General features: G+C 39.6%; 1 protein-coding gene across 2 annotated transcripts in view; it reads right to left on the bottom strand.

The window, feature by feature from the left end:
- DOCK1 (dedicator of cytokinesis 1) overlaps positions 1–15,774 on the bottom strand; it is a 599,368-nt gene that overhangs the window by 495,373 nt on the left and 88,221 nt on the right. The window contains exons 9-15 of one of the 2 annotated variants that reach the window (XM_019502991.1): positions 14,971–15,052; positions 13,701–13,836; positions 12,907–12,979; positions 10,029–10,171; positions 7,201–7,326; positions 1,486–1,610; positions 1,041–1,139 (exon numbers count right to left, since the gene is read on the bottom strand). In XM_019502991.1, coding sequence (XP_019358536.1) covers positions 1,041–1,139; positions 1,486–1,610; positions 7,201–7,326; positions 10,029–10,171; positions 12,907–12,979; positions 13,701–13,836; positions 14,971–15,052 — 784 coding nt within the window. The remainder of the gene's footprint in view (positions 1–1,040; positions 1,140–1,485; positions 1,611–7,200; positions 7,327–10,028; positions 10,172–12,906; positions 12,980–13,700; positions 13,837–14,970; positions 15,053–15,774) is intronic. The other variant, XM_019502992.1, reaches the window with a different exon arrangement.

Genomic DNA, 15,774 nt, shown 5'->3' with positions numbered 1-15,774 from the left:
ACATATGGGTTTTGGTAGGGTTACCATACGTCCAGGTTTTCCCAAACAAGTCCTCTTTTTGGCCCCTTGTCCTCATGTCCGGGTGGGTTTTTAAAATGACTGCAAATGGCCGGGGTTTTGCTCTGTCTCTCCTTTCCCAGGGTTGCTGCTTGGGGCTGGGAGCAGTGGGCAAGGTGATTGGCTGTCGGGGGTCACATGCTCCCTGCATGGGCCCCAGCAAGTGCTGCTTGGCCAACAGAGCTGAGAGGGGCAAGGGGTTGCGGGTCGGGAGTGAGGGGCAATGGCAACGCTGGGCAGGCAGAGGCTTACGACTCAGGGCCAGAGGCAGGGCACAGGTATATCACTGCCCCCCCTGCCCCAACAATCATATGCCTCTCCCCACTTCTACTCGCAGGTGTCCTCTTTTTTGATACTGGAAATATGGTAACCCTAGTTTCGGTATTCCTATTAAAGACAACTTCCAGCTGCAGCTCTGATGAGTACATTTTATTTTGAACGAAGTACAAGTTAAAAATTCCTAGCTACATGCTTCCTTTGAATTATTATTTCCAGTTTTAATAGCCATATCATATTTCAGAAAGCCATCTGCAGCTTCATTTTTAGTTTTAATTCTTTGGCGTCTATCTAAGGATGCACTGTCATGCAAATTCAACACCATTAAACAAAATGTAACAGTAAAGTCAGCATCTCAGAAGACTAAAGAGTCAAGTCACTATGGCAATACATTTCTACCATGATCTCTTGCTAGTATTGTTTATTTTTCATGAAACAAAAGAAAGCTATTTTAAACAGATGTTGGAATACCCCTTATCAAAGTCTTTTTGACCAAAAGGATGGGAGAATAATTATTTTCCAGTCAATGCCAATGTTGTTCCTTAGCAACCCTGAAAGGCTTCCTTAGCTTAGCTACTCTTTTTATCTTTCCTACAAATGATCAGATCATTAGTCTCCTCACTTTTAAAGATTTTCCACTAAAACCTATTCTCATTTTATTCTGAATTAATCCAATTTGATGAAAATCATTTTGATATTATCTTTACCTTTACAGTTTCAAACCAACGAGGCTGTTTCACTTGGTAATATATCACTGACTTGTACTCAGAGATGGCTTCATCACCAGCACCAGGGAAGATCACATTCTTGGGGGAGAACACACAGAAAAGTTTACATACACACTCTTGGCTTTTTAATTACACAGAGAAAGGCTTGACCCAATAAACAGATTCAGACATATCAGAGGTTCAGACATTATCAGCTAACTTCAAATCAAACCTCATGCACTGAGGCTACAAAATGTGTTTGCCACAAATTAAACTAAACTTTTTATTTATTGGTATAAAGGGGGGAAAGCATTCATGTGAAGCCACTTTAAAATAATGGCTTGCAAGACAAGACAGCAGCTTTACCAAACACCTGAGAACACACGGGTAAAGCATAGGCACATACAGATTAAAAATACCAAATAATATTTTTAATTAAAAATACCTCTAATCTTTTTCCATCTTCATCATAAACAGATACTGTAACTTCTACATTCTTTGCTGTTGTTTTACTGCCTTTATCAAAATCTCCTTGAACTAATGTTACATAGATGTCATTACGAACATCACCTAACAGAAGGTAAAAGAAATCAACAATGTTAACAGTAATAATCACAGTACATCCCTAAAGGTCTTAAGCCAATGAAGCAGAAAAATCATTAAAACATTAAAAGGTGTATTTTTTCAGACTAACCCTAGAAAAATCAGCATCCTTAAATTTTAAGTGTTCAATATTGAACAGTATCACTGATTAGTATTTTACAATGATCTCCTAACCTAAAAGTAAAAGAAAATATCCAGCAACAGCAGTTTTTTTTAAAAGGCCTTATTCTCATGCTGTAAAATCTTAGTACACTTATTTACTGTGTTTCCTTTTTTCCAGATGGACTCTATTTATATGGCCTAGAAAGGCAGAATTTTTATTCTGCTATAAAACAGGTGATACCATATAGACGATGCTTTAAAAAAAATAAAATAGTTTGTGGATGCAGCTGCATATTTAAGTTTGGAGATCTCTGATTTGATACCTTTTACCTTTCAAATATAACCTTTTTTTAAAAAGTACCAGAAAACCATGGGAAACTCACATGCCTCCAAATACGTAATTCAGACTAATTGTACATATTTTCCTTGTCCCCACGGATCATCATGATATGGACATAGCCAGCTGAGGCAGCCACATACAGCATACAGGCAAAACATGCAGGCAGAATACCATGTCAACAATCCCCAGCAAAAGGCCCTGAACTCAAGATTTCACTTTCAAGACTGTTGGCCTGAAGAGGATACTGAGTAAGCTAAATCTTTCCCTCCGTCCTTTGCTTGAAGAATACCGTAAAGTCTCTGTTATCCAGCATCCCCAGGTAAGGAGATTGCCAGTTACATAAAAACTCCGCTTATCTGAAATAACCTGGCAGAATTTTCAGGTAACGTGAAGCTGGGAGCAGGGGTGGGGAGAAGAGAGAGGGTTTGGGGGGCAGCTACACACAGAGCAGCAGCAGTGCTGGGTGGCGGCAGCGAGCACTTTCCCCTGTGGAGCTGGGGCAGGAGCGGTGGCGGCGTCCGCATGCAGAGCGGTGGCGGCACAGGGTGGTGGTTAATGGAATATTCCATTTGGTTAAGTACTGGATAACAGAATTTTACTGTAGTTTGAAGAGAGTCATTATGGGTCTTGGCAATGTCTTTTTTCCCCTTTGTACGTAAATATTAATACTCTGCCAAGGCTTATCCAGGAGGAGGGCCGGTAGGTTGGGGGCAGTGGGGCGGAGGGCACTTCTTTTTAAAACAATAATTTCTTGATAGAACACAATTTCTCAATTTAATGCCACGGGTTTTCTCTTTAAAAAAAATTCTGTCATTTGTGTGATAATTGTAGTTTATTATTGAGACACATACCATCCTTACTTGATTATAAAATGACTCCGATTATAAGATGACCCTCCAATAATTAGATGTTATATGTGGAAAATTAATAAATTTGATACAATTTTCCAGGTAAATATCTAATTAGTGAATTTGTCAACTTCCCACTTCCACAGCAGAAAAGATAGATCTGGTAGCCCCTTTACCCTTTGCCCCCTACCAACTTCTTCCCCCTGCAGCCTTTTCCTCTCCCTTTACTGTCAGACCCTGCTCTCCCTGAACACAGGAATTGAGGAGCAAATTTGAAAAAATTGACCCCTGAAATAAATATAGCAATCTGCATATGGTACCCATAGACTTTGTTTACCCAGAAATGATACATATTACCTTTTTTAAAACTGATGCAAGTTTTAGCATACCTACTCCACAAACAAATTTCATGTCTCAGGTCAAATTAGCCAAATCAGTTCCAAATTCTATCAACTGAGCAGCGTTCTCCATCTATCATCTGCCTTACCATCGGCAAGTATACTCCCTCCCAGACCCTTGAGCCTGAGGCTTCAGATATATCTATATCTACAGATATAAAAAGGCATAGTCCATCTGTCTGTCTCACTTCTCCAGACTAAAGAAGAGCAAAGAGAAGCCCATGACGTGCTTGAGAGAAAGCAGAAGTGGAGCACCAGTCAAAGGAAGGCATGCTAGAAACAGTGACCACTTTCTACTAAAAACTCTACATTGCATGACAGGAGGACACGGGGGCCATGCAGCAGTGCCTGCAGGGGCTCACCCGGGCCCTTGGAGAAGCTGAGCAGCAGCAGCAGCTGGAGAAGGAGTGGACACTGGAGGAGCTTGAGCAGACCCTCTGGAGGTTCGACAACAGTAAGACTCGTGGGTCAGATGGCCGGCCCAAGGAGTTTTACGTGACTGTTTGGGACCTGGTAGGCCCTGACCTGTTGGAGCTCTTTCAAGAGCAGCTGCAGGCAGGCCGGGATGGACTGGGACCTCGTGACTTTCTTGCACAAGAAGGGTCTGAGGAAAGAGTTGGGGAACTGGAGGCCCATAACCTTGCTGAACTTCAACTATAAGCTGCTGGCCAAAGTCTTGGCTAAGTGATTTAAATCTGTCCTACGTTCCATCATCCATGAGCACCAGTCACGTGGGGTACCAGGATGCCAGATCCATGGAGCCCTGCTGCAACTGAGGGACATGCTCCAGCTAGAACAGAACACAAGGCAGAAACAGGTTCTTGAGCGTGCAGATCACCAGGGCTGCCCGCTCTCCCCAATCTTTTTTATGTGTGCCATTGAACCCCTGGCCCAGTGCATCAGGCAGGACCCCAAGATGCATGGAGTCCTGATTCCCAGAGGAAGCAAGGAAGAGACCAAGATCCAGGCCTACATGGATGACCTAAACATCTTATGCTAGAATAAGTGTGCTGAGAGAAAGCCCTGCGGCACACATGGGTCTACGAAGTGGCAGCAGGGGCCAAGCTTAATGTGAGCAAGAGCACTTGCCTGCCATGGGTAAGCTCAGGGACCTGGAGTCCCTGGGGGGTCTCGGTCCCCCATTAGGGGGTCATGATCCTTGTGGTGGAGTTTGACCCTGAGCTGAGCAGAAGGACAGCCTGGGAGAAGGAGGACAAAGTGAAGCATGGACTGGGTCAGTGGCACACGCGCCACCTCTCCACAGGGGGCGGGGGAGCATGGCACTCATGAAGGCGGTGTTGCTACCACTGCTTCTGTACACCCCACTGGTCTTCCCCCCCATCCAGATGTGTCACCCACAGAATCCAAAGAGCCATGTGCACCACCTTCTGGGGATCCAGAATGGAGAAGGTGGCAAGGAAGACCCTGTACAAAAAGAAATGGGCCAGGGTCAGGGGGATGCCAGACATCCACCTTTTCCTATGAGCACAGTACACGAGCCAGATCTGCAAGCTGGCGACTGGGCCAACAACCAAAACAGCCTGTCTTGTCAAGTCACCTCCTGAGACCATGGGGGTGTACGTGTCAGCCAGAGGGAGACCGCGCACCATGGAATACCCCTGGTTCTACAGTGTGCTGAATGGGTTCTGGAGCAAGTACAGGCTACAGAAGGAAAGCCCAGAGATCACGTTCAACCACAGGAAGATACAGAAGGCAGTCAGAGACAGGCTATCGACCACTGAGCTACTCCCTGATGATGACTGCCAGGCCGTCTGGGACTGGATCTTCCACAAAGACCTAAGAAAAGACCACAGACACTTGAACTGGCTCATAGCTCATGGAGTACTCCCAGTGAAGGTGTGGAGGCACAGAGCGAGATGAGAGTCTAGACCCAGCTGCCTCAGGGGAAGCTGCCAAGGCCAGAACAAGACCATCGACTACCTCCTTTGCCTCTGTCCCTCTGCTAACGGAGCGTGGAAAAAGGTAACCCAGCTCCTTGAGGAAGTGACAGGAGTCAGGCTGATGACAAGGGAGGCAGTACTGTATGGACACCTGACTAAACATCAGGGATGCCAGACAACCTGCTTTGACCAGTTTGGGTCCTGCATCAGGAGCGCCCTGTGGCAATGCAAGAATCTCCTGATGTACAGTCACACTAAGCTTGAGCAAACGGACTGTGTTGAAATGCTTCTGAGTGAACTCCAGTGCTACCAGAAACTGGTGGGAGAGGACACAGCCAGCTCCACCTGGAAAAGGGACACGTGGCACAGGCTGTTCAAAGCCTGCCCCCAGAAAGAGAAGTGGACAGGGAGAACAAAGGGGACAATGACACAACTTGACCTGGAGACAGCAAGGAGGACAACAACAGGATCAGCAGCAGTGGAAGGCACAGCAACAAGGACAGTGAATGAACTGAGAAGGGAAACCCCAGTACCCTTAAAGAGCACTACGGACAGACTGACAGATGGATTAATCCTCGAGGACCAAGCTACATGATGAAGGTGATTGGACTAGTGGCAACATCAAGGGATGTTGCCTCTAGTCCAAGTCCAATCTAGTCCAAGTCTAATCCAAGCCTCAAGTCCAATCTAGTCCAACATCTAGTGCCTCCAGTGCAACTGAGTCCCAAGAGGAGGCTACTATGAGAAGACAATTAAATACATAATGCCATAAAGAATGCCATGCAAATGAATCACAAAAGGAGACTGCTGTGAGAAGACAATTAGATGCGCAACACCATCAAGAAAGCTGCCATTCATCTGTCATTCTTGATGGGCAATTCCCTAGTATAAATATATATGCCTCAATAAAGTATGATTATATATAGGATTTACGTTCAACAGACAATTATATCTGGAGAATTTGAAAAGAGCTGGAAAAAAGAAACAATTTGAGGTACAGCATCCCCTTTATATGAGGGCTTTCAAATTAAAAAAAAAAGCTTTTTTTTATTTGAAAGCCCTCATACATCCACCTATCTATCTAGCAAAAGGTGGGTGAGGGGATGACGACACAAGAAAAAACCCCAAACCTCCCCTGTGTTGATAACTTAAAGTTTTGTATGTAGAAATTTGTGATACAGCTTTCAATGAAAAAAAAAAAAAAAAAAAAAACCTTTCTACAGCAGAAGCCGCACCTCAGATTATTTGTGTTTTCTAGCTTTTTTCAAATTCTCCAGACAGAGATATGTTCAACAGACAACTGAAAAAAGATAAAAAAATTAGTGCCCAAAATGGCCACCCTAATCTTGGGCGCACAACTCACATACTTGCATATGCTTGGATGTCCAGTACTACATGCAGTGTATGCTGCCACTTCTGAAACTGTATTTTTACCTTGTATAAAATTTGAAGTGATTAGCATAAGGCAGCCTTTTTTTCCTTGGAAGATTAATAACCCAGATTCTTTTAGATATTCTATGGGTGCATCTACACAAGACGCTGCCTGCACAGTAGCCAAAAAATACTGCACAGTAGCATGTCACAGCATGGACAGTGCTAATACATTACTGTGCAGTATTATTAGGCTACTGCGCAGTAGCATCACCTAAACATTCACATGCATTTTATTTAGTACTTGCTAATATAACTATTAAATAAATGCGCCTTAATGACTGCATAGTAGTGTCTCGTGTAGACGCGCCCTATGCCTACTCTATCACACCAGTGCATTTAGAAATATAATTTTTTAAGTAAACAGAAGGGATCCAAAGTAAAAGTATGTAGTGTAAAGTTATGAATTATTTTTGTAAATATGGTTCAGAAAATCAATTTTATTCAAACATGGTCATGTACCTGAAGAAGCATATCCTTTTGTAGAATGCCAATTTGTCTATCAGTAACCCAACTCAATAACTGACAGATGCTTACCAGGCATAATGATCTCAGGAAACCCCATTTTCCGGGCCACAGCTGTTGACCTATCCACTAAGTGTGGAAATTCTTTTCTAATCTGATGAATGTCTCCTGGAAGAAGTTTCAAAGTCACCCATAAGCCTGCAGCATAAAATTAAATTATTAGGTTTTATTTCCAGGGTTTCTTTTCTTTTATTTCAAAATACTGTTTTGACAAATTCAAAAGGTAACAATACGTGCACAAACAGCTGTTCCAGGGCTGAAAAATATGAAATGAAAATTAAATATTATAACCACCAAACCTGGAACAAAGCACAAGGGATATACCCAACTAGAACAAGTTTTATGGCACGTTACAAACGTCATACTTTGAAACAGACAGATTAATGAGAAAGTAGCTAGGGAAGCTAGAGACCCTCTGCAAGAGGCATGGAATATGATAGCGGTATATCGTGTGATATTTCTGTAGCCTCATTGGAGGGGTTTATTATACTATTCCAACTGTAGGTGCAGGGGTAGGTGGACCCCAACTGCCATTCAACATGCCATTAAAAATGGAGTCTACAAGCACAATTCTACCCAGCATATAGTTATAGAAAAGATACGGCTATTTCTCCCTTTCTCCCCAAAAAACCCCAATCCAATGTATGCCATGAACAGTTTGCTGGGTATTTTGCTTTACCAGATAGTAATGATAGAAAGTCTTTCCATTTATTCAGTGCTCATTTAGGAAGAATACATTTTGTTGAGCATGATACCAGACAAAAAGTATTTTAGAAGAGACAGGCTAGAATGGGATCATGTCCATCAAGTGTAAAACAAAAAAAACCAAAAAACAAAAAACAGATTTTGTTCATTAAGTCCAAGACAAGGACAAATTTGTAAAACCTTATAGGATACACAAAGATCAGTGGAAAGATGCTGATATCTTCAATCCTTAATTGGGCACTGAGCTTAATGGGGGACCCAGTGAAGTCTGCAGCACGGAGCTAACAGAGCCAATTAAATACATTTTGCAGAGAATGTGACAAAATGGGTGCCAAAGTATCCCACCTTTCCTCAGTAAATCTGAGACCTGTATTCTGCTCACCAGACTTGAATACAAAAGGGATCTTGCAAGAAAGGATTATTAAGCCATCAATAGCAGTGGCCTGCAGCTCATGCCTGCCCTTTGAATTCTCATGAGTTCTTTCAAAATGAAAGACAATAAATGCTTTATGTTTTCTAGGAAAATTTCAAACATCAATACTTGGAATGGAAAAGCCAAGAAAAAAAAATATACAAACCATCCACAATAAGGTTACTGAAGTAGATGTCACCAACACTTGATATTTACCTTTATTTTTTCCCCTCAGTCCATATTATTTGGTTTCACCTATGGAGCAACTTATAAAAACATAGCTTCTACTCTACGTGCCACTGAAGTGAGTTTGAATAACTATAGCAAGCCATTAAAACTCACTATTTTTCAAGATATACTGTACAGTTTGTTTTAGTACTAAGACACAAAAGAAAACTGTGGAATCTCATATGGGTTTGTAGCAACTTTGTAAATAATGACTTTTTAATGATGGTCATTGAAATGGTTTCCAAGAGAATAATTACTAAAACAATTATAAAAGGAGAAAAAGAGACCTAAAATAAAAGTATACATATAAAACATATGGTTTATAATCCTCTTACATGATTAACTAAATATTCATTTTATTTTTAAACTGTTTGAATAAACAAATAATTCCAAGTTAAACAGTCTAATAACAATGTCTGTGGTGCTTTGTTGCCAGAAGTGCCAGCTACTTGCTTCTTAAATTGTACTTGGATCAGAACGATTGGCTATACTACTACCTCTTACAGATGAAGAATCTGCAAGTATTTATAAAGGAAACAGAAATTTAATAATTTGTAATAATAGATCTCACAAAAAGTGTCTACTATGATCTTTCAAAATAGCACAAGGCAAACAAAAATCATGCTTCAACAAGCAATCAAAATGAAGAGTATTTTCATTAGGCCTATAGCTCAGATGCATTTGTATAAATAAAAGCACAACATTAAATTAAACACAAATCTACACAACATTAAATTAATCCAAAACCAAAAATAAAAGAAAAACCAACTGAGTACTTAACGTTAGGGACTGGAATGAAGTTAAATAACTGAACTGCTACACATTTTATGTTAATAAAGTATGGTATAGAAGTTTGGAAGTAAGCTTAATTTCAGGTCAGCAAAAGGTATGCTGAAATATAACGTTAACTTTTTTCCTAGATCTGCATATTTACTAGACCATCTTGGCTACAACATTAACAATCATTCTATAGGCAGAGCAACCAGCTGCCTTTATTTTGTAGCCCTCCTTACTGGTTTCAATTCTGAAGAGATTAATTCCCTTTTCTTCTTGACAGGAGGCCAACCACTGTGAATATAGCTGCTAATAGGAAAAACAATGAGAAGAACGGGAAGAATAAGACTTCTTCCAGGAGAGGTCTCTAGGAGAAGTCTCAAGGAGAGGCCAGAGTCCAAAGGCATGAAAGCCAGTTCTTGAGTCACTGTTTTGCATACACAAATATAGACTTGAGTAGGGCAGAATTAAGAGAGATATAGGGATGGCAAACATTGCATAAAAAGGATAGACAACCTGATCTGTAACAAGTCAAAAAAATGAGGGTGTTTCAAGAAAAGAAAAGAAAAAGCAATGCAAGTATATTTCCTGGTACCAAACAATAGCAACAAACAAACAAATTAAAACTATGTATCCTCCAGTCCAAATTAAAATACTCAGTTGGCATAAAGCAAGCAATAATTTATCTGGTATGCCAGTTAAAATAAAGAACAGTACCTACCCTGACCCTTGTGGTTAACTTCTTTAGCAGCAATCACTTTGTTTATAACAGTCTGAAGGAAATCATTCTCCCCTGCCACCCTGGGTGAAAAACGGGATGATATGTTCAGCTGCTTGTGTCGACTGGCGTCATCCAATGCTAGCCTGGAGGATGCACATGACGACCAACACCAGGAAACAAAGGGTCACAGAAAACCAGAAGTCACAGTAACAAGGGAACATAAAAGATCATATCATAGTTGTGACAAAGAGTATTTATTAGTCAACGCAAGACAAAGGACAGGAAAGGTAACAAGAAAGACACAGGAAGATCGTTAATCAAGAAAATGCTGACCTACTAAAAGAGATGTAAAGCAAACCTACGTTACCCTTCCCCAACAGGAACATGCATGAATCAGTTCCCAATCCCACTTCTAATAGCATGTAAATAAAGGAAGGAAACCCAAGAGGCCCCTGTTAAATAGTGAAAACCTAACCAGGGTGATTTTACAAAGATGTAAAGTATTTTAGCACAGCAGAACCTTCAGGGCAGCTTCTGCAATTTTATATATTAAGCAGTAGTGAAGATGGTTGAAGATGAAACTAACTTTAAAATCTCATAGAGATGGCTTAGGGCAGGAAAGGTAGATATTCCAAACACTGTGTTATACTTGATGAACAAATAAAAACGTGAAAATTATATGAAATGTGACATTTGATGTCATTTAAGTAGTCCACACTAATCTTAAGTGCTTTTGACAACCACTGATTGGTGGCAAGCAAATGGATACAAACAACAGATGAAAACAGAGTTGCACATAGCACAATAGAAGCAAAGCATGAAATGAATAAGAAAGTGTGCCTCACACAATTTAAGTAAACATCAGAAATAATGACGCCAATATTCATCATATGTTTGCACATTACTCATATTCTTCATATAAACTTTTTCTGAGAATGTTTTCATTTACTGTAGCAAAACACATTGCACATGCTTTCAAGAAGCTGGTCTGCATATAGACTATAAATCAGTTTTAATGAAGCAAAAAACTAAATATTCCATTAGCTTCTACTTCGTTGATCAACAAAAATTCATTTTTAGTGAATACTGTCCCACACACTAAAATATAACTTGCTATGGTCTGACAGACAACAAACACTAAAATAAATCACATTTTTTTTCTTTAAAAGGCTCCATTTTCTCTGAACAACAGGATTATATGACTATTTTACCTGGTCTTTAATATGCTATATACAAAGTCCACTGCCATCATGAAATACAAAGATGAGGTGGCTAAAGCCACATATTGCTACCTAATCTCCTCAAAGATCCAACAAACCCTAAAACTTAAAACCTTCAAACTCCATCCTTACTAACTGTATGTACTTTTTAATTAGATTTAAGTTAGTGGCTAGTACGTTATTTCAATCTATGGTTTAGATTTGTTTTTATAAACCCTCTAAAACCATTAGTACATTAAGTCATCAGGGAACACTTTTACATATTTTTTTTTCCTGCTTTGAACAGAGATTATGGTCTACATTTCAAAGGTAAAAAGCTAAGCATTCATATTTTATAGAGATATACTTCATTCATCCCCTCCCACATCCCACCTCACATTGTGGGAGGAAATTATAAAGCTACTGATGTAATCATTAATATCCCTACACATTTCCTTTGTATTAATAAGCATGCTCTTCTACAAAACAGATAGTCAAATCTGAACTATTCGACCTACAAAAGCAAACTAAAGATATAAAAAGACATTGTGTATGGTCCAAGATCACCTGTACTGGGCACAGCACACCTAAGCTGCTTCACTAGTGTCTAGACATCACTGGGGCCATTATTGTGTACGGTCAAATCCCTGCTGCACCCAGGTTTTCAGGGACCCACGCCTGAAGAACAACAGCCATGGGTGCTGCACCCAACTTGAGGCATATGCGTGCAAATAGAACCCCTGAGGGTTTCTGTGCCAGCACAAAGGTGATGTCCGTTTGCAACCTAAAAAAAGTTCAGATTAAAATCCAAGTATAACCCTTAACATTGCATTAACCTGTATTTCAGCGTTTTGTCATGCCTGTTCTATTGCTTAGTCTCCAGTGCTGAGAGACAATTTAGGGGGTGTACAGGCTTTCTCCACTTCCATATTTTCTCTTTAAAAAAACAAACACAACAAAACAACATTTCTTTTTGTTTTTAGCCATTTTACTCTCTTAAAAGTTACCAAACCAAGTGTCTAATAGACTTTGATCTTCTGATTATACCTAAAACTATGAGAGTAGTTTCAGGGATAACCAATCTCTCCTTCACTTCCCCAGTAGTGAAGCTAGTTTAAAAAAATTGAAACGATATTTTGGTATCTACACATTATTTTTACGCTTTCCCTCTCTAAGATTGGTGGTGGTTTACCAACACGAACATCTTCCACTAGCAGGCAGCTAACTGACATCTTAATTCACACAAGCCACTTACCATCCATCAGGTGGTAATAACATAGTCATTACCACCCATGGCTGGATTTGAACCAACAACATAGATATTTTAAGATTTTTGTTTCTTTTATCTAATCTGATCTTGTTAACAACATTCTCCCTTGAACAAAAAGGAAAAAGGAAAAGCTATTTTTCAACCTGAAGTGTAAAAGAAAGAGAGCACTCACAAACGGGTGAACTCTTTTTGACACTATCATCCCAAATGACAGCAAGAATTAGCAAGGGGAAAAAATGGTTAAGACTATGTCTGAAATTCCCACCAAGAGCAATTTTAAAAACATTAGAAATCTATATCACATTAGTGGAATGCAAAATTAATTTCAGAAGCTGACTTTGAAAAATGTTTTACATTATAAACCTCCCAATATCACCTCTGAAAATTCTTTACACTATACTGTACTTACGGTTGAAATGGTATAAAGTGTTGTTTGTCTTCGTCATCAACTTTCCCATTTATTATGTCAGTTACATCCATTACTGTAATCAAAAACAAAAAATACTTCATTAAATGATCAACAAATAAAAGACAAGGGAAATATAATGTATGAAAGCACCTTCATCTCGTTAAAAACTGATGATCAGAAAGTTTTTCTTTTCAAGTATAAACTGAGAATTACCATGGTGAAAGAAATGGACACACCTGAAACTAGAATTACATGTGCACATATATTTTTGCCACATGTAGTCCTGTGGCACTGTGAAAATGATTCCCTAGAGCTATTACTTCAAAAGGTTTTGCTCATAGGGTCAACTAGAAGGTTAACTGCTGCTTCCACCTACATAGATTTAAAAATATACCCATTTCTCATCACATTTTCACTTCTTCATTGCAGCCATTATATTATGCAATTTCTAACATCTTCTACATTACTCCGAGTATTCATAAAAGTCAACTAAATAACTTATTTATGACGGAGTTGAGAACTAAATAACCTGATCCCCTGCAGTTTCAAAAAATTAAAGAATAAAGTATAATCTAGTTTAAACTGTGAACCATTATCACACTTTTCCAAAGAGATTTCAAATAACTGATTATGTATGTTCAGTGTAATATGTATAGGCAAAACACACATGAGAGACATGGCAGATTTTTTCTAAACAAAAAGTTGATGAGAGTACTGAACAAAGGTGCAATATTAAAAGCAGCTCTTATTTACCATGAATTCTGACAGCATAAAAGCTAAAGAAAATAGATTACCTGCTACACCAAAAGGTCGCCGTAGCCCAGAGGTTAGTTTTCTTGTGTTGTTGTCCCTCAATTCCATTCTGCCTACTCTGACAATCTGACATACAAAACTGATTTTCTCTCTTTTCAGGTCCTTACTGCCAAGGTCCTAGAAATATTAATTTCCATATATTATTTTACAAGAATACCATTCACTTCAAGTTTCACTTTAGTAGACAGCAGAAAGAATGGATTGTGAACAAACTATCTTTTCAGATTCTAGATTTTAGCATTTGAATAACTGATTCTCATGACTAGAGAATTTTGATATGAAAACCTGAATAATGAATTTGCACAGAATTCAAGATTCGCCATTAGAAATCCAAATCATTTTGAAGGGCACATCTACACGTGCTATTAATGTGCTGGAAGCTTACTGCACAGTAAAATACTTCACAGTAAGCTTTCCCCACAAAAGCATCTACATTTGCACCCACTGGAAGCAAATTTGCTCAGGAAAGGAGCAATTCAGTGGAGGGCTATTCCTGCACTGCTCTGTCCCCTGACAGCAGCCAGGGGGGAATAGCAAGTAATCTGTAAGGATCTCCCAGGTGCCAGCCCTGGGCTGGCAGGGGGCACCAGGATCAGGGGAAACTGTCCTAGCTGTGGAGTAGCTGCCTCCCACCCCCGCCCCCAGCAGCTGTTTCCCAGGCCCACACGCCGATCAGCAGATCAGGGCATGGGGCTGGGAAACTGTTCCCTCCCCCAGTAGCTGTTACCCAGCTGATCAGCTGGGAAACAGATGCCCATGGGAGGAGTCAGTTCCCCTGTCCCCTAGTGCCTGGGCTGACTGGGAGCAATTTGCTCCACGTCAGCTGTCTACACATGTGCTACTGCATGGTAGTTACTGTGTGGTCAATCTACTACCTGTATGTACTTTACTTTCAACTATTAAACTAATTTACTATGTATTAAAGGCTGCACAAGGGTAGACTCTGATGCTTTACTGCACAGTACGTTAGTCTACTGCACAGTACGTTAGTCTACTGCACAGTAAAGGATCTCATATAGATGTGTGCACAGAGTTTTAAATCTTTTTTACAATTTTGGGAGAGGAATTGCTTGGCTTTTGCTCATGTAAACTACAGCTACTAGAAATCACATCAAAATCAAAAATGACTTACAAGTTTCCTCAAACCCCAAATTCTGGTCTGTAGAGTTAGCCCACACAAAACCCATGCAAATCTTTCAAAAACATAAAACAAAGAGCTTTAAATGCAGCAAAAAACAAATACATACTTACAGTGAATACTGCTCGAAGATTATGTAATCTGTCTATGTCTTTGGGTAACCCAGAACTTGACCATCGCACCAGATAGTTTTCACTGTAACAAGATTGCTTGTTTCTTAAAACTCTTTTTAAAATAAAGTAACTTGCAGATTTTACATAACTAGACTAAACAAACAGCCTAATTTTCAAGTCCTACAATAAGGTTGTACTCACGATGCAACTGTATTACACCAGCATATTCCTATTCCATAACTTGTTCCTGGGGTTTATACACTGTCACTTGTCAGTTTACAGACTTACATAGTCTTTTAATGTGTTTTATTTTATTTTTACACCTGTTAGTATAGAAGTGGCAGCTCTGGACCACAAAGTTGGATGCCTTTTCATGCATCAACAAGAGAAATAAATTCTGACTGTAGAAACTTTATTGTGAGCAAGTCAAAATATCATACCTCAGCTTGACTTTAAGATCAAAGTGACTCTATGCAGCTAAGTTTGTCGAAGATGGACAGGGGGAAGCTATAATATGGAAACCCATAATAGCATTTTTGCTGCACCAAAGACACATCAGCATTCAACTGTCCTTCAGGTTCTCTACAAAGGTCACTTTCTAACTCGTATAAACACATAGGCATACTAAAAATGGAGTTTTATAGATTTAAAAAATGAATATACTGTTATGGCCTTTTAAAAAAGACACCATTGGTGCGTTGAACATGCTGCCCTGATCAAAGTAACATTTACTGAGTAGCTGCTGCTGTTGTATTTGTGAGCATCACATGTAAAAAAAAAAAAAAAAAAAAAAAAAAAAAAAAA

Source organism: Gavialis gangeticus, unplaced genomic scaffold, assembly GCF_001723915.1.
Source record: "Gavialis gangeticus isolate Ggan-Ray unplaced genomic scaffold, GavGan_comp1, whole genome shotgun sequence".
NCBI classification, from domain to species: Eukaryota; Metazoa; Chordata; order Crocodylia; family Gavialidae; genus Gavialis; species Gavialis gangeticus.
The sequence above is the reverse complement of the archived record's forward strand: the minus strand, read 5'-3'. Positions and strand labels throughout refer to the sequence as shown.